The 19,339-nt window shown below is 50.5% G+C and overlaps 1 protein-coding gene across 23 annotated transcripts in view; it reads right to left on the bottom strand.

Annotated features, from left to right (window-relative positions):
- The window catches only part of PTK2 (protein tyrosine kinase 2), a 118,666-nt gene that overhangs the window by 37,807 nt on the left and 61,520 nt on the right, over window positions 1-19,339 (bottom strand). For 8 of the 23 annotated variants that reach the window (XR_013959314.1, XR_013959316.1, XR_013959320.1 and 5 more), the window contains 10 exons: window positions 16,687-16,767; window positions 15,728-15,745; window positions 12,214-12,270; window positions 10,473-10,493; window positions 9,326-9,423; window positions 8,234-8,318; window positions 7,024-7,124; window positions 4,550-4,665; window positions 3,761-3,861; window positions 948-1,037 (listed from right to left, as the gene is read on the bottom strand). Coding sequence is in view for 11 of the 23 variants with exons in the window: in XM_080646576.1 (XP_080502702.1) it covers window positions 948-1,037; window positions 3,761-3,861; window positions 4,550-4,665; window positions 7,024-7,124; window positions 8,234-8,318; window positions 9,326-9,423; window positions 10,473-10,493; window positions 12,214-12,270; window positions 15,728-15,745; window positions 16,687-16,767 (768 nt within the window). In the remaining 12 variants the exon portion in view is untranslated. Of the gene's footprint in view, window positions 1-947; window positions 1,038-3,760; window positions 3,862-4,549; window positions 4,666-7,023; window positions 7,125-8,233; window positions 8,319-9,325; window positions 9,424-10,472; window positions 10,494-12,213; window positions 12,271-15,727; window positions 15,746-16,686; window positions 16,768-19,339 lie in introns of those variants that run through there. The other 15 variants (XR_013959311.1, XR_013959313.1, XR_013959319.1 and 12 more) reach the window with 6 other exon arrangements.

Genomic DNA, 19,339 nt, shown 5'->3' with positions numbered 1-19,339 from the left:
GGCCCCAGAGCCTTTCTTGACCCTGTCGGACTACTTCCTATTTGGCTGAAGAGGCCCTCCCTGAACCTGGTGTCAGTGACAGCACTAGATGGTTACTAAGTCAACAGCAAGTAAAGAGAAGAAAATAAGGACACACACTTGATATAGATGAAGTTACTTTTATTTATAGGAAAAGGTACATGGACACACCAGCAGAGAAAAGACACATATTAGACTGCGCAAGCTCCACGCGAGAGTTAGGACAGGGAAAGTGCAGAAGATGCGGAGACGGGAGTCCGTGTGTCGGGACACTACACCTGCCACGTGAAGCTTCACGGAAGAGGGACATTGCAGCTGACCTTGAGGTTACAGAGAACTTGCACTGGGGGAGAGAGTACAGGATAAGGTGCTCCAGGTGGGAGGACTCACAGCAGGAAGGGGTGGGAGGGGGCGTCCCCTGCACTGGAAGGTGATGCGCAGTGTGGACTCCGAGAGCCCCTTACACTAGCTGGGAGGTGCTCAAGGACCCACAGCAGGAGGAGGATCAGGCGGGAAGGGACAGAGCAGACATGGAAGGGGCAGGACCACAGAGACGAGGGTCAAACCTCAAGCCCTGAGACAAGTGAGGAAGGAGGAGAGTCCAGCGGAGAGGAGGAAGCGTGGCCTCAGGTCCCCAGGTCTGAGGGACAATCACAGAGCCAGAGGGACTCAAGTCCATCACAGAAAGGCATGAACGAGACGGCAGAGAGCGGAGAGGGAAGGAAGCAGAGGTGACCGCCCTGTGGGCAGAAGCACGGCAGGGGAAGCAGGGAAGAGTGCCGGAAGGGACCAGCAGCGGTCGTCCCAGAAGCCACACCTGGAAACTCTGCCCAACGAGTCCAAGCGGCCGCCACCCACATGCTCAGACCCAGGCGCAGTGCGTTCAGGAGAGCGCGCAGCCAGAAAAACACAGCCGGTCAAATACTCACCGAACATCCACACGTCACTAGCTGAGGTAAAGCGTCGAAAATTGATGGATTCTGGAGCCATCCACTTAATAGGCAGTTTTCCTTTGGAAGCTAGAAGACCAATTTTAGAAAGTGAATCTCCTCTGTTACCTGCTGAGGACGCTAACAGTTACAGCTTGCTAAGGTTTTTAGTATCAAGATAAAAAGCGTTAAACATTTGGCCCTGAACTGCGTTTCCCTGGGAGTTACTTTTCCTTCCCTTGACGTCCTGAGGTCCCTGGGAGGGTGACAGTTCCCCTGGGCAGGGGCGTGGAGCCCCGGTGTCCTCCCGGGGGAGGCGGGAGCAGGGAGGGTGAGGGAGCCCGAAGAAGGCATTCGCGTGAGCTCCGGTAAGCAGCTTACAACTCCCCACGCAGCTCCTCACCCACAGGACGGAGCCCTGTGGCGGGAGCTGCCTGCTAAGGACAGCAGCCCCTCCCCTCCCATCCATGAAGCACCTCGAACTCTGAAGCACGGTGCCCGGGAAATATCACATGTGCGTGCTTCTCTCCGCCGACTATAACCCTAACCCTCCACCTGTCCCGGTAGGTCCTCTTTCTTTGGACACGAGGTTTGGGCACCTTGGGTGACGAGCCGAGCCTGGCCTTCCTTCCGCGGCGGAGGGAGCACGCCTCTGGTGACTGGGCATCAGGAGACAACTATATTCATTCCATTTATAATTTCCCGCTTAACTTCCAGAACCTTCATGACAACTGAGCTCAAATCCTGTTTGCTTCCTTCCAGACAAACTGCTCTACAGCTGGGCGCTGACCCGAAGGACCCCAGCCTGCAGGGGGTTTCCTAAGTCCTGCGGACTCTGCGCACTGACCTTTCGGAGGCGCTACTTGCGGGAAGCTGCCCGTTGCCCAGTCAATGCTGAAGGACGGCAGGCTCGCACACCCTCCTGCCTGGAGGTAGCCTTACGGGGACTCTAGGGCTTGGACGAGTTAGGGTTTGAGCTAGGCATGGACTAGATCTTAAAACACTGGGAAGCTGACTTGGTTGTTTTACAGTTATCTGACCAAATAACCAAAATGAATATACAACCAAAGACTTATTTTCGCACGACAAAGGGTCACTGCTAAAGTTGTTTCAGGCTGTCGTATGCAGAAAGCATGTGGAAAGAAAACAGCCAGGAGCTATAGGAAAAGTCAATCAACTGAGAAACTGGCCTTTGTAAACAGCAGTAATAATTAGAATACACCCTAATAGCATAACATGAATTTATAATGCAAACCTTAGCTGAAACACTAGAATGTAAACATTCATTAATAAAAACATTTGGTCAATAATAATTTGAAGAACCAAAGTCAATCTGTCCAAGGTTGGCAAGTTCAAGGAAATCCACATGAGCTGGGTTTCAGTTCACACTCATGGGCCGAAGTCCTGGAGGCGTGTGAGCCCGACGCCCTCACTGACCCTGGGACCACCCCGGGCTGCGGCGTCTGATGGCGCCCACCGGAGGAAGGGTACCGGGCTGATTCCAACCCTCGGCTACGAGAAATAGGCGATCACCCGGCAAGTGCCAGCTTCGGTGAGCGTACTGTTCACTTCCCCTGGAGGAAGGCCCAGGGCTGTCACCGCGGGCACATGGTGGCTGCATGCTTAGGTCCCAAAGGGTCTGCAAACTCCTGCCCTCACTGGTGTGGCTCAGGTGGTTGGAGAGTCAGACCCTACAATGAAAGGCTGTGGTTTCACTTCCAGTCAGAGCACGTGCAAGAGGAAACCGATCAATGTTTCTCTCCCCCCCTCCGCCTCAAATCAATAAAAATACATATCCTTAGGTGAAGATTAAAAAAAAAAAATAGCCCAGCCAGTGTTGCTCAGTGGTTGAGCGTCACCCCATGAACCAGGAGATCAGTTTAATTCCTGGTTAGGACACGTGCCCGGACTGCAGGCTCAATCCCCAGTGGGGGGCGTGCAGGAGGCAGCCGATCGACGATTCTCATTATTGATGTTTTCTGTCTCTCTCTCCCTCTCTCTGAAATGAGTGAAAACGTATTTTCACATAAATAAGTTTTAAAAAGACTCTGCAAACTGCTTTCCAGAGTGGCTGCACTGTTTACTGTCTCACAGTTGATTTCAGGAATTTGGTTCCTGTGTGTTTCTGCCAGCACTGATGGCATCGCCCCTTTCACGTTAGCTGTTCTGGTGGGTGTGCAATGGGATCTCACTGTGGTCTCCATCGGCATGTCCGCTTCAATAACATACTCATTTGTTATCTGCCTGTCCTCTGCAGGAAAATCTTCCTTCATGTCTTCTGCCCATTTTCTTTCTTCTTTGCTTCGTTTGTGCTGTTGAGTTTTGAGAGTTCTTTCTATATTCCAGGTATCAGTTCTTTGTTGGATAGATATGTGGTTGGCAAACATTTTCTTCCACTCTGTGGCTTGTCTTTTCATTCTTTTAACAGGTCTTTTGCAGAACAAAGATCTTTAATTTTGATGAGGTCCAATCTATCCATTTTTCCTTCTACAGATGTTTTGGTATCGAGTCCAAGGACTCTTTGCCTAGCCCCAGATACCAAACATTTACTCCTATGTTTTTCCCAGAGGTTGTACATTCTGTACTTGTCCGTGACCCGCTGTGAGTGACATGGAGGCGGTCAGGCTGAGGCCCACGCGTGCCCGTGGACGCCAGCGCTCCAGCCCTGCACCTGTCGGAAGGCTGTCCTTTCCGTGAATTCGCTCACACCTGTCAACAATCAGCTGAGCCTGTTTCTTACAAACATGCCTTTTAAAGGAATAACACCCATGAAAGGTCCTGAACCTATTGCTTATTTATTGCTCCCATCTTACCTTTGTAGTAAGTACTGTCTTCCATGTATCGGGATAATCCAAAGTCTCCTAATTTCACGCAATCATTTGAGGACACCAGAACATTCCGAGCAGCAATGTCCCTGATAAGGAAGAATTTGGCCAACAAATTTTAACACAAGGAAGATGAACCACAAAGTCATCTATATTACATACAGACATATAGGTACTCTGAAAGACAGCTTATACACAACGCAAACAGGAGATTGACCACACACTGAAGAGGGACACTTTACTATTTTATTTCAAGTATGCTTCTGCTGGCAGATATTTACTTGTTAATATGATGACCAGTATTATGAATGATGATGGCAAAGTGCATTCTCAAATAACGAAGCCGCTCATTACTTTGCAAACAATCGTTTTTGCAGCGGCGTTACTGCCGGTGACCCACAGCCATGGTCGGCACCCTGCTGCCTCAGAGGCAGGATGAAGAAGAGTCCTCTCATTACTTGTCAGTGTCTCTGCTGATGTGCTCGCTTTAATGCACTAACACAATACCAAGCCCTCACTTGCACTCAAACTAGCCCCAGGTTACACTCAGAAACCCCAGGGACACACGGATGCTCAGGACACTCAGTGTCCTGGAAGGTCCCGGCCCATGTGTCAGGACGGAGTGTTCGCTGCTCTCGTGCGCGGTCAGGCTCTCCACAGTGTGTGTGGGAGGAAAAGGGAACTGATCTAAACTGACACCTCGCTCGGGCAGGGCAGACACAGCACCCGCACACCCGGGTCAAGCAGCACACAGTCACCCCCTCCCCCCGACCTTACCTGTGCACAAATCTCTTGCTCTCCAGGTACGCGAGAGCTGTGCTAAGCTGGTAGGCATACAGGATCAAGGACGCCAGATCCAAGCTGTACTTCCGGACTTGCAGAAATGACCTCAGCTTTGGGACAGTGACCAAGACAAAATGGAAGGATTAGTGGAGAAGAGAAATTCACAGCCAAAGAGCTACTCCAACCACAATGCGGCCATCTCTAAATGCACTTAGTGAGAACGGCTTCAGTTCTCCCCTAAGAGCAAAGCATGACGGACCAAACATACTAGCTCAGAAACTACAGTTAATCATTCTTTATTTGAAATCCTATTGTTAAGTTGGAATCTTCGTGACTATAGACAAACTTCTAAAAAAAACCAGGAAGATGTTTCCAGGGAATGAATATATAAAAGGCTAAGTGACCATCCAGCCATCCAACTGGCAGTATCATGCGCAATGACCACTAGGGGGCAGACGCTCAACACAGGAGCTGCTGAGCTGCGGTGACTTGGCAGCAGCGGTTCTCGGGTGACACACCCCGGAACCAGAAGGAGAGAGCCCGATTCTGGGGTGCGTCACCCGAGAACCGCCCTCTCGCAATCCAGGACCCCTCAGGGGATGTCGGAGAGCCGGTTTCGGCCCGATCCCCACAGGCCAGGCCGAGGGACCCCACCTGCCAGAGGGACCCCGCTCACTCCACAGAGCTGCGCTGCCACTGGCCGGGGAGGAACTGAGGGAGGTTGGCTCCAGGGCGTGTCTGGCCCATCTCACCCAGTCCTGGCCCTCCGGCCACCTTCTAATTGATTTCCTTCCAATGTGCACAAATCCATGCACCGGGGCACTAGTTACTAAATAATATTAGTTAGAAAACAAAAAGATCTAGTCACCTCTACACAAGCACGGTCAGCTCACACCACCCCATCCCGGGCAGACCTGAGGATAGGTGAGGAGGGGAGGGAAGAAGGGAGGGGTGGTGCCCCCCCTCCACCCCAATGGAGCTTTGGGTGCAGAAAGGTCAACTGGTCGAGTTTAGGGTATTTATCCCGCTGGGCTTCCCCGTGGTGCCTACCACTGGCATGGTTCATTCAGCTCAATGCTAACATAGCAAGAAAGGCAGAGGAGCGGAATACTCTGATTCCACAAAATCAACATATAAAGGAGAGACATTTTTTAATCCCAAAGAATTAGCCAATTCTTCAAAAGCAAAGCAGAAAAATACTGTACAAAAATATGGAAACAGCCCTAGCCAGTTTGGCTCAGTGGATAGAGCGCTGGCCTGCAGACTGAAGGGTCCTGGGTTCGATTCTGGTCAAGGGCACATGCCTGGGTTGCGGGCTCAATCCCCAGTAGGGGACGTACAGGAGGCAGCCAATCAATGATTTCTCTCATCATTGATCATTCTATCTCTCTCCTCTCTCCCTTCCTCTCTGAAATCAATAAAAATATATTAAAAAAAAAACAAAACAAAAAACAGAAAAATACGGAAAGGTAGAGCAAAGGAGGGGAGATGTTGTAGGGACCTTACAATACTCCAGCCAGCAAACTTTGTTAGCATACGTGGGGAGAAGAGCGTGGGGACCTCAGGCAGGGCCCTTGCAAAGGCGGGCGTGGGGGTGATGCTGTTGCAAAACGGAGGAAGGACCAAACTACACTTCGGTTCCTGGTAGCTGGTAACCCAAATACTCATCAGAAGCAAAACTGTATTTGGGAACCTTTAAGAAACAAGGAACGTGTGTAATGTTTTCGAAGTTGCATTAACTCTCAGTAGCAGAAAACTGCATCTGAAAAATCAACCTGTAGATCCCCAACCAGGCCAGGCCACCGAGGCGGCGTGCTGGTGATAGCACGGCTCTGGGCCCTCGCTGCTGTGCCCCGCCCCGCCCCTGCCCCTGCGGGAGGGTGGGAGACAGCAGGCCTGGGGTGGGGCACAAGAGTTTGCATTTGGAACAAGGTCCCAGGGGATGGTGTACAGGGATTAGTTCGTGTTCTGGAGAAAGTTAAGTAAGGAGAGCTCTTCACACTGTTACTCATCTTTGAAACTGTGACTAATGTCAGTGGGTCCAATGTGAATTCTAAAAAGCTCAAGGAACGCTTCAGATTTGCCAAAATCCAGCACTACTTCGCCACTGCTTCTCTCACCCTCCCAGCACCAGAGAGGAAAAGAGATCCACTTTTGTCAGGACTGTTGCTTCCAGTCCTAACAAAACTTTTGGCTGGGGCAGATGCGCTGCTGGGCCTGAGTTAGGGGACGACTGGGGAATGTAAGGACGAGGAAGGACATTGTACTATATCCTCTGATATACCTCCCTTTCTTAACAAAGGACATCACACAGCCAGTGTGGACTGCGTGAGTACTGAGCCCAGCTGACCTGCACCAGCGGCCCGCCCACACGGGCCAGATCATGGCACACGGGGCAGCCTGCCCACACGGGCCAGATCATGGCACACGGGGCAGCCCGCCCATAGGCCGGGCCTGGCACATGGTACCTCTCCGAGAGTGCACAGCTCCATGATGATCCAGACCGGGTTCTCCGTGATGACGCCAATCAGCTTCACGATATGAGGGTGGTCAAACTGGCGCATGGTTACTGGGGAGAACAGTGTCCACAGTTACTTCCTCGCCAGGCTGTTCGGTGGTGATGGCTGGCTCGCTCTGTGTTTTCTGGGCCTACGCTCTGCAGTAAGACTAGCTGAGGCAGCAGTCCCCACCAGGCCCCAGTCTACTGAAGTCAGAGAGACACAGCAGGGCTAAGGCTATGCTTAGACAACTGATGAAGCCGCGTAGGGTCCCAGATTTATTCACTGACTGACTGTCACGTGGTAAACAGTCCCAAAGATGGAGAGGGGAAAGCAGCTGGTTGGTCAGGGCTCATGGAATGAAGAATACTGAGATTCATTTATACAACCAGTGTCCGCCAAGTGCCTTCTACGAGCAAAATAGACACAGTCCCTGTCCCCCATGGATCTCAGAGTCTAGAGCAGCCGTGGGCAAACTACGGCCCGCGGGCCGGATCCGGCTGTTCTATCCGGTTCTCTTGCTCTCCCCTCCGCTCCTTTACTTTGAATTTATATTAGTTCACACAAACACTCCATCCATGCTTTTGTTCCGGCCCTCCGGTCCAGTTTAAGAACCCATTGTGGCCCTCGAGTCAGAAAGTTTGCCCACGGCTGGTCTAGAGGGTGGGAGCGACAATACTACTTGCAAGCAAGGCCACTGGGCGATGAGTGCTTGGGAAGGAGAGACCACGCCTGCGGCTGGATGAGAGGGGACATGTGAGAGGAGGAAGGGCTCCCAGCTCAAGGGCAGGAGGGCGGGAGCCTGACGGGCTTCGCTTGTGCGCATCCAGCAGAGACGCGTCGGGGACGCCTGTCCTGCTCTCTCCGAACTCCAGGGCTTGCAGCACGTGGGCTGGGACCACTCCTCTATCTGCCCAATTCCAGGCGAAGATGTCAATGGTACAAGGTACCGAAGGACAAAGGGACAGTAAGTCAATCTGTGTTCATACCCCAAACGTCAAGGCTTACCCGGGAAAATCTGCAGATACGGCCTCTACAAATACAGCTATCAATGTGCAAGGCAAGATTAATAAAAGGAGCTGCCTCATAAAAGTCAAAACATTATTTTTCTTCTTCAGAGACAGTCTGGATTTCACAGATAAAGTCAAATGGAGTTCCAAAGAAATCTCTAGAAACTTACAGGCTTCTTGCAGGAATTTCTCTCTCACGCTGTCGGAAGTACAGTTTTTACATGTTTTAATTGCAACCGCCAGAGCTGGATTCTCCTGTTGGGAAACCACAGCGTCACACACATGCCAGCGAGGTCCTCTGCCTGCGGCAGGGAAGGCTCAGGTGGCTGTCTGCTCTGCAGCCAGGGGGACCCTGGGCCTGACAGAACCGGATGTGAACTCAGGAGAAGGGAAACGTGCACAGAAACGGTACATGAGTGTCCACAGCAGAATTATTTGTAACAGCCCAAGTGGTGGTGACCCAAATAACCACCGGCAGAGGAGAGGGTAAACAAAAAACGGTGTATCCACACAACAGCATGTTATTTGCTGATACAAAGGAGTAAAGTTCTATATGACATGACACGGGCAAACCCTGAAACCATCGTGCTGAGAAAAACAACCACAAAAGCCACATATCGTCTGATGCCTCCGGTATGAGATGTCCAGAAAAGGCCAATTTGAAGAAAGAGAAAGTAGATGTGTGGCTGCCAAGTGCTGGGAGAGAGGCCAAAGGAAGTAACTGTTAACCGGGGTTTCTTTTGGGGATAAAAATCATGTTCTAAAATGTCCTGTGGTGATGGTTGCACAACTCTGTGAGCATGCTAAAAACACTGAATGATACATATGGAAGAGTAAATGTGATAGTTTGTGAATTATATCTCAATAAAGCTATTATTAAATAACTAATTTTTAAAATTCACATCTCAGTGGAGGGCAATATGGAACAAATCAATGTTCTTTTCTTGAAAATGCAGGTAGGTGGGAATATTGGCTGGCTGCTGTTCACTTTGGTCATCTATTTGCTAATCCCAGCCAATGGACAACCCTCTATGGGATCTAGAACTGGTGGCAGAGGCTGAAAGAGAAGAGGATAAAGGACAGACCCAGCACTCCAGGAGCTCTTTGGCCATTTTGCCATTTTTGAACGTATTAAGGAAGTGGACATACAGGATGAGCTTTAAGAAGCCAACTGCGATACCTCGAGGAACTCAGGGCTTACGAAGACAAGCAAAAGGCCATTTCAACTTAGACAGTCACAGCCGTCCAGACTTGGGACTTACGGGGCTCACGTAAGTGCCTTGGTGCACATCTCCGAACTGGCCTTCTCCAATACACCGTCCCAGCTCTATTCTTTCTCTTTGGATCTCATAATCTCGGGCTGCAAGACAGGACCCACACATCAAAAACACAAGTACAGCCACACCAAATGTGGAAATGACACTCTACACAGCTCATTTCATGAACACCCCTGAGTAACAATGTCAACAGTGGCACATCTTTCTATGAAGACGCTTTCAACCCAGTGGAATTCTCTTAAACAGCATCTTTAAAGGAACTCGTGTCTGTAGGCACTGATTAAACTACCAAAACACCGAGTTCTATTGCAGGCAGATCTGTTTTCACATTTTTAATGTCTGATTTAGTTTATATCTATTAGATAGTTTTTAAATAATTTCTCTAAATATTAACTTATATGCTTATTAATAAGTGCTATTAGTTCAGGTATTAATATATGAAGGCTAAGAAGTTATTTAAAGCAATTATCTTACAAATAACTTAAACTTGTAAGTTATGGAGGCAACAAAAAAATTATGTTGTGAGTAACTGTATGTTCTAAAAGTTTAAGAGTGTTCCACTTTATTATAACCCTATCTCAATATTATTCATGGAGCTAAAAGAGTTTAAAGAGGTAGCTTCTAAAAATTAATTTTAAAATTAGATGACTTGGAATCAGGTTGAGCACATCACATAAATTATGAGTATTTTATATTTTTGAGAGCATATGCCTCAAATTAATGTAGTAGATTGTTGATTTACACAAAACCAATGATTTAGAGGTACACGGAAAGGAATATCCACTAGGGACCTAGGAGATTGGTTCTAACCAATTCACTACTTCGTATGCATTTTGATTTCTCCCAGCCAGGAAAGTCCTTCCCGCAGCCCTTACTGCACATACCCCATTAGTGTGATCACCAATGGAATAACACAGCTTTCCCCTGGGTTATCAAATTGTAAATCATGCAGAAATTCAACCCAAAATTTAGATGGTGATTTTCCTCTTTAAAATCCTTTAGCTAGTAGTTCCATTCAATCAACAGCATGAGTAAATCAATGAAAAATAGCTTAAAAATGAAAGAAACATCCCGTATCATTCCATAGGTTGCAAATGCAAGCAAATGCAGTTATTTTAAAGGATCCTGTTACCTTCATCTATTCCATAGCTTTCTGTATTGCAATTAAGAGAGAGAAAAATTGAAGACCTTGCTTAGAAACAGCTAATAGCAATCTAGGTTAACAACAATAAACATGGAGAGTACATGTCAATAATATTCACTTTATGAAATACTTTAACCATGGATACGAGTAAAAGAGAGGACCAGACACAAGGAAAAGCTACCCCCTCCAGGTAACTCAGCGTGCTATAAACGACACTCCCAGTTCTATTTCAGAAACTCCTTTATGATGACTCATTTTTGTGGGGGTCTGCGTGAAAGTAGCCATTTGGGCATTTACTACTCAACTCTGAATAATAAATATACAAATAAAAATTTGGATTCTCTGCAGGAATGTGCAAATAACTAAACAAAATGACTAAACAAAAATTAACGTTTTCCCAAATTGCTGCTGCAAGTCAAAACGTTCACAGAAGTGTGGCTTTCGCCCGCCTGTTCCGCCGCTCTCTCTGTGACACAGGGCGGAGAGGGCCCAGGGCCCGCCGGGACTACGCCTGCCTCACAGCCCTGTATTTTGGTAACGGCTCCTCAATGCACATAGTAAATCTAAACGCGAGCATCTTTTAAAATAGTTACACAACAGGGTAAAGCACCTAAACATGCTACAAATATGCACAACTCTACTGAAATCAGGATGTCAACTCGAATTATCTAGGCCTGTGGTGGGCAAACTGCGGCTCGCGAGCCACATGCGGCTCTTTGGCCCCTTGAGTGTGGCTCTTCCACAAAATACCACGGCCTGGGCGAGTCTATGTTGAAGAAGTGGCGTTAAAGAAGTTTAAGTTTAAACAATTGGGCTCTCCAAAGAAATGTCCATCGTTGTCCTGTTGCTGTTTGGCTCTGTGGACTGATGAGTTTGCCGACCACTGGCCGGGCCTTTGAGGCTGTAAGCTGGAACCATAACGGGGCCTCTCTAAGAGGGAGGGTACACGTTTAAAATGGGAATGACATTTCAAGGGCACCTCCCATTCCAGATCTGGGACTATAAACTCCAAGTAGACCGGGGCTTCCAGACTCTCCTCAGCCAGCAGGCAGCTCGGCAGAGAAGCGGGGTGCTGCTATTCCCAGGCTGCGGGCGGTCAGCTTCCCACCCCTCCACCGGCTGCAGCACTGGATCAGAGCAGCTCTTTGTAGCTAGGGAGTCCAGGGCAGTAAAGAACAACAATTTGCCATAGCTGGTTTGGTTTGGTGGATAGAGCGCTGGCCTGCGGACTGCAGGGTCCCGGGTTCAATTCCGGTCAAGGGCACATGCCTGGGTTGCAGGCTCGATTCCCAGTGGGGGACGTGCAGGAGGCGGCTGATCAATGATTCTCTCTCATCATTGATGTTTCTCTCTCCCTCTCCCTTCCTCTCTGAAATCAATAAAAAATTTATTTAAAAAAAAGAAAGAACAACAATTCCAAGGGGAAATGCAAGTCACTGGACAGACATTTAGAAATTAAATACAGATTTTTAAACTTTAAATAACACTCTATAGAGAGGCCATACTCTCATCAATAAAATCACGCTATCACAGAGCCCGAAAGCAAGATGACAAAAAGCCTGTAACTAAACTAACTTGCATTTGGGTTCTAGGCACACCAGGTGTGGAATTCTGGAGGCTGAGAGGAATGCTGTGTCACAGGGAGGCACTGAACACGGTGGAGAAGGACAGTGAGTGTCTAGCGCAGGGTGAGCCTGTGGCATGTGCGCCGAGCAGGCGGGCCGCTTACTTGAGGGCATGGTGTAGGTGTCCTCTTCATCGATGATCTCAGCGTAGTCGTCCGTTTCTGCAGGGAGGGAGACAGGTGCAGCGGAGAGGTTACACATCCGGCCTGCGGGCCTGTGGGACCATGTGAGGAGGCAAATGGCCTGCCTGGACCCCACTGCGCTGTCGTGTTCTTAACCCAGTCACTCAGCTGCTGCCCATGAGTCGTTATGGAGGTGACAGTGACATCATGCCCACTATGTCAGAAGGCAGACTGTTTCTCAGCGAGCAGGCAGAGCTCACTCAGAACGCCCTTGTGGAGACAGAAAGACACGGACAACCACGCAGAGCTCCAACCCACCCTCGGCGGGACGGCCGCCTCCCGCAGCCAGCAGCTCTGGTAAAACCACGCAGAGCTCCAACCCACCCTCGGCGGGACGGCCGCCTCCCGCAGCCGGCAGCTCTGGTAAAACCACGCCCTGCTCTCCCATCTCCAAGCGACACGGAGCGCACACATACACCCGACGGCACTCCTGAGGCGACGCCACCGTGCTCTCCTTGGGAAATGAGTGGCAGCCGACTTCTGCAGGGTGCCCGGGCTGACTTACTTCCTTTGTTCAGGGCGAAGGCAACCCAGGAATGTATGTGCGCTAACTTCCTCACTCAGACATTTGAAGAGCATACGTGAAGAATGAAATGGGATCACACATGTTAAAATGTGTTATTTTCTGAGATAAGGACAAGGAGTTCCAGGGTTTCCACTGGCTCCTTTCCATGACTCAGCTACTTAAACATCCACCACCACGAACTGGGGGAGCCACAGGGAGAAAGCCCCTGCGCCCCGGGGGACAATTACCGCCGTGCCTGGAGGGGAGCTGGGGCCAGGGAAGGGCAGTCAGTCCTTTGGGGACCATCCTCTGACTGGGGCTCAGTTTGACACTGAACTGGTGGCTGCCGGAAACCCCAGAGAAACAAGAAACTAAAAGCTCTTTCTTCTCTGATGCCACTAATACTTCATGCCGATACTAAAACTACAGAAACCAAAGGAAACGGAGACTGTACGCTCTAGGCTTCCAGCTGTCCACGCCCGGCTCCGTAATGATGGAGAGCAAACCTGGGAGTTCCCAGGGGCGTTCGCTCCTTAATTTGTAACCATCGTTACAAGTTATTAAAGTAAAGGAAAAGTCAACTGGCAGAATATAAAGTAGGTACACCAGTTCTCTTTAACACACTTAGCAAATAAATTCTACATGCAGGCAGATAACGTATGTTATTCTTACATGTCTCCCCTAACCCTAATACTACGTACAGGATTGAAGAAAAATAATTAATCTACCCAAACCTTTCAAGCTTTTATTTCTGTATTCCTCCCTCTTGTCTGTTCTCAGGGAATACTTAAGAACAATAAATTGTCATGATGTAGGCCAATGGCTTTGCTTTTTTGTGTGAGCTAGCTTAACAAAAGACCCTCTGAAATGCAATGTGGGGACAGAAGGGAGCCACTCAGCACCTGTGAGACACAGGAGCTAACCGTTTTGAATAAACAATTATTAAAAATGGGGACTTGTAAAACCTCGGACATGTAATCGGAAAGGCTTGGTATCACCGTACGTGATAGAATAAAAGTGACACAACGACACACAGAAGGACAGAACCCACCAGCTCAGAGACCTGCAGGGGAAGTACCGGTTCTCATGTGAAGCAGAGGGAGGAGACATGGGAGGCACTCCTGACGCTATGGACATGCGGCGGAGGGGCCCGATGCCCTGGAGTCCGGGAGGGCGCGGCAGTGGCAGCAACACCCCACAGCTGTTGGTGGGGGGCTGCACAGGCCCCCGACTTCTCCAGCGCCGAGAGGCTGCAGACAAGGTGGGCCTGTCACCAGGCCCCCTCCGCTCGCTGGCAGGAAACGGTGGCCCTTTCCCCTCGTGCTGGCTTGAACATCTGCAATTCTAACAACCTGTTCCCCGGCCTCAGGGAGTGAATGAGTCATCCGTCCCACGGGGTAGCATCTGCTCGGTGACTAGGTTCCCGGCCACTCGGGGGACGGACCAACTTCACAGCGTCCACCCACCTGCTCTGACTCGCCCTGCTCTTTCCTGTCCACTAGCCACGTGACTCAGCCAGGGTCCGGAACTTTCTGAAAGAGGCCCACATGCTGTTCACACCGCCTCCGCTGATCACGCTCACCCAGGCGGCTCACACTCCATGGGTAAGAGCCACAGCCACTACATGAATGAGCCACATGACTGTGTTCCAACAAAACCGACTTATGGACACTGGCATCTGAAGTTCATATGGTTTCCATGTGACAAATACTCTTCTACTTTTGTTTCCCTCCACCCATTAGAACATGTAATAATCACTCTGAGCTCCAGGGGCAACGTAAAAACAGCAGGCGGGCCGGGTTTGGCCCGTGGACCTTGGTTTGTGGACCTCTGGCCTGGACTACGTGATGGAAGGCACAGGCCGTCTGTCTGTCTGTACAACGGGGGTAACAGGAACTGCCCTGCGTAGTTCACAGCATTGGCATCCAAATGCGGGAGCATGCGCGAGGACGTCTTCACGGCCAGCTTGTGCTTCCGCAGCCATCGCGGAGCCCCCTCAGCGGTGAGCCTCTGCGCAGGATCGCCAGGCCAGCTGAGGACAGCACGGGCAGAGGGGCGCACAGGCGGCTGCAGCCCGAGACCTGGCCACGCACCTCCGGGTGGCCTCGGGTCATCAGTGGCCACACCTGCACAACAGGGAATCGCCACGCACAGGAACTACCCCTGAGCGGAAGCCGCTCACCTGCCACCCCCAGGAGTGTCTAGAAGTGCGCTCGCTCCCGGCTGAGGGCCCCAGGACGCACTGTTCCAGCCCCGCGGACTTGAGATCTTCCCCTGCAAGCGTCCCATCGCTGAAGCGGACGAAGATGAGAATGGCCGGGCCAGCAGCCGTTCACCGCCCCCGAGGAGGAGCGCACCCTCGCTCAGTGTCCGTGGGTGAACGCTGCCTGCTCCGCAGGGCGGGCACAGGTAGACAGAGGAGACCCTGACGGGCAGGGGGACTCCAGTTGACTGGGTGCTCTCCCCGGCTGCTTGGGGAACCGCAGTCACCACCACAGCTGACACCTCCCTGAGTGTTTCAGTGTGTGTGACTCTGACTGATCCCTTTCTCCCTTCCTCTCTGCTCCCTCCCCACACGGAGCACGGCTCCAGATCCTGCACTTGGGGGGCAGTGTGCTCTCGAGGGGGATGCGTTTTGCTGAAAGATACGTCTGGACCACTTTTCTACAACTTTGGTTTGAATAACAAAACCTGGGACATACACCATGAATATATACCACAAGTCAAATGTACCGGGGAGACGAGGTGAAGAAATGGAGTTCTCCTTCCATGTCGAAGCCCTAAGCAATCCCACGAGACGTGCGCTCACACCAGCATCCGCACACGTGCTGTCACACAGAACCACCTCCTGCCTTTCACTCAGTCCTGAGCTACATGACATCAGCAAATAGCCATCTCACATTAGTAACATGAATGTAAAATAAACATTACCGTCCCCACTAACTTCATCTGCAGATCCAGGTGGCATGCAAAGAAAGGGGGAGGGGTGGAGAAGGGAGGAGAGGAAGGAGAGAGAGGGAAAACACTATTAAAATGACAAGTAAATCAAAGCATAAGGAAAACAAAAAAATTACCCCCCAAGGTCTACTTCAAAAGACACAGGAAAGACGGTGGCAGTGTGTTTACTTAAGGCACTGCTGTCAACACGGTGTACCGTTACACTGCGGTGCGGTAGGGTTCAAGGCCGTCTCTACCACACTGGACAAAATTAATTGGATTGCCTCTCACAATTAAGCGGTAAAATGGCTGCAACCCCCCGAAGGAAGCTTGGACCCTCTCGGTAAAGATGAAAGCAAGGTGTCGTCGGTGTGTGTGCTCAAGGGGAAGCAGGGACAGCCCTGGCGGCGCTTCGGGTGAGCCCAGCACGAGGCCGCGCGGGGCGGGCTCACAGGGCCAGTTTCCATCTGGATCCGCCGGTGCTGGGAGAAGCTCCTGCTCCCTCACTAGAGCCTGCTCTCTGGACCCTCTCCACGGGGCCTGGCAGCCTCTGCTGCCCAGCATCCCTCCACCGCTGCCCAAAGCCCGGAAAGCATCTCGGCACATGGCCACTCCCTGCATCCAGCCGCATGCTCCGTCAGGAACCCCGGTGCAAACACAGCAGCTGCCAGCGGTCCTGCGCTCCCACACCCACCCCCCACGGGGAACCGGAAGCTCCTTCTCGCCCTGCCATGCATGTACACACCAGCAAACAGGCAAACAGAGAGTCTGCTATCGACAGAGCAGCCCAAAGACCTTTACACAAACACTCGCCCCAGTCGCTGCTGGGCAGGGGCAGCGCATACGCAGGCACCCTGTAGAGATGCGCTCTGCCCGAGACCATCGACAAGCATCTGGGCAGATGCCGGCCGGGGCTGTGCTAGAAATGGCCTGTGCAGATAGGAGTGCAGTACCCGTAGGAGGTTCGTGGGCACAGAAGAGCAAGGGGAGAAAGCGCCTAGATTTCTTAGCCTTATGCTCGCAGTGACTCACTCCTTTATAAAGAGGCGAGAGAAAGAGAAAAACAGAAACATTATTTCAATACAAAAGAAACATTTTTAAGACATAGCTACAAAATAAACACCAAATTGCAATACTTTATTTGACTACTGACACATAATTTCTTACTATGGTTAACTTGGGCTTGGAAAAAAATAATATTTTAACATGCAATTTCCTCTTTTAGCAAAGATTAGCACTAGGTACAGAAACTTCCAGCAAGACATAAGGAGAATCTCAAGACTCTGCAGTCAGCCAAGTGAAGGTACAGACACCTTTACAAACAACACAACCGAAACAAAACAGGATGGAAAGGAAAGACCAACACATGATTCAGATTCTCGCGAACACCTAACATTCAACCACAAAGAAGATGATGCAGAAACTAGCCCATCAGACCCTGATTTGTGAAAGAGCTTTATGGGCAATTTCCCCCAAATCATCAGAAAGACAGACTCACAGACCGTTTGTGTACACTTATGTAAATCACCTCAACAAAACACACTGGGGATGAGGATGTCTGAATACACAGGCTGCAAAGCTCTCTACCCACCAGCATCATGTACGCATTCACTCCCTTGTTCACATACTCACAGCTCATCTGAAAGTCAACTATCTCTAGAGGAGGCACCTGTGGATCAACAAGACACACCCCAGCCTCCAGGAGCTCACAGCACAGTGAGAAACAGAGAAGAAACATGTAGAGTAGAGCAGGGCAATAGCAGGCATATCACAGGGAATTCAAACAAGGGGCCCACAGCACAGCCTTTTCAGATGCAGCAGTGACATGTGACAGAAGAGGCATGAAAATTTAACCGCAAACCCACAGGTACCCATCAAGAAAGATGAGAGGGGGCGGGGACGTGCTGGAGTGGGTCATTGGGGGGGGGGGGGGGGAGGGGAATATACGTAATGCTTTCAACAATAAAGAATTATTAAAAAAAAAAAAAAGATGAGGACGTCAGGTGTGGTTCCAGGGAGAGCCCAGGTCAGGGTCCGGATGGCAACACGTTAGGGCACCAACAAGCCAGGAGGACGGGGAGCGGAGCACACTCCTCGCAGCAGCAGGGGGTGCCAGGCCAGTCCACGTGGTGAGTGTGTCCTCTGACCTTCAGTCACGTAAGTGACAGGTCTCTCAGTCCCACTCCTTTCCTGACGTGATGGTTCAGTGCCAACCTCATTAATTTGAGCTCAGCCCCGAGTTCTGAAAAAACAGTCCTTCTGGCAAATCATCCCACCTGGGTGGTCACGGGAACGCCTGCCCTCAGCCATGTTAAAGTCCATGCGCTCCTTACTAAGGAGGCTCAGGAAGAGGAACCCCGCTGCACCCCATCACCTGGGGAGGGAGGCAACTTTTCTTTAGAAGCTGGTGGGCGGAGGGAAGAGTCAGACAGCCGTGGCAGTGGGACCATTCCTCAGTGTGACGGAGCAGCTGGTGAGGGGAAGATGTCTTCAGACATAGCCCAGCTAAATAACCAACAGGGAGAGGGCAGAATAGCATGTCCTCACGCTGCGGCCCTCATGGAATACAGGCGTGGAATGGAGGTCAGTAGCTGCTAAAGCCATCGGGACGTGCTCACAGAGTTTTATAACGGATGCATCACACGTACCAAATCTATCGATGGCTCTGGACATCGCAGAAAGACAGCCAGGGGGCATGTGGATCACCCAGGATGCAGTCTTGTAAAAAAAGCCAAATCATCGAACCCGACTCTGATCAAACTTTTCTGATCCTAACGCCCAGCTCAGAGGAAAGGCAGGAACACAGGGGCCTGAGCAATGCACCCAGCATGACCTCACCGCGATGGAGCAGCCAGACCGGAGTGCGGGACAACAGCATGGCACCATGCCTTCAACAAACAACTTGCCATCAGCAAAGGAAAGGCAAGGAGACCTGACTGACGGCCTGGCAAACCGGAGAGACAGCAGTTCAAGCAGTGCGTGCTCCGACCCCCGCCAGCAGACTGAGCGTGACCGGGCAGAGGTCAGGTCAGAGGGGTCTGCGCACCCACGGGAGAGGCGGCGTTAAGGAATTAGTGCATTTTCTTGCAGCAGATATTTTTTAAAGGAGTCCTTAAGTTTTAGAAATATTTATAGGCGAAATTCGCCTTCGGCTCTTTAAACCAGCTGCGGGACGCCTGTGTGGGGTGGACGCTGCGAAGAGCAGGGTCAGCGGCTGCACCGTGTGAGTGCGGGAGGAGCGTCCAGGGCCACCCTCTCTGAGTATAAAATTCTCCATGAAAAAGTTTTAAAATGACACATGCAAAAGCATAGCAATAGCCATACATTCGGATGGTTTCTTGCTTGTAAAAAGTATCAAATATATTTTTGTCTTGACTCATGCAGGCTGACTTTAATCAATTCCACAATTATTATGCAGCCACAACATGCTACACACCTGGGGGGAGGGGGGAGAAACCTTGAGTTCAAATTCTAAAATTTGCATTTAAGGGTTTCCAGCCCTCCTTTAAAGTTTTCTTTTTCAAGAAAATAAATAACGGTGCCTTCTGATATTAGCAATACATTTCGCAAGATGACACTTGGGCTTCTCGTATTTTATTGACCAGT

The sequence above is a fragment of the Plecotus auritus genome (assembly GCF_963455305.1).
Source record: "Plecotus auritus genome assembly, chromosome: 11".
NCBI lineage: Eukaryota > Metazoa > Chordata > Mammalia > Chiroptera > Vespertilionidae > Plecotus > Plecotus auritus.
This window is presented reverse-complemented; position numbering and strand designations above follow the sequence as displayed.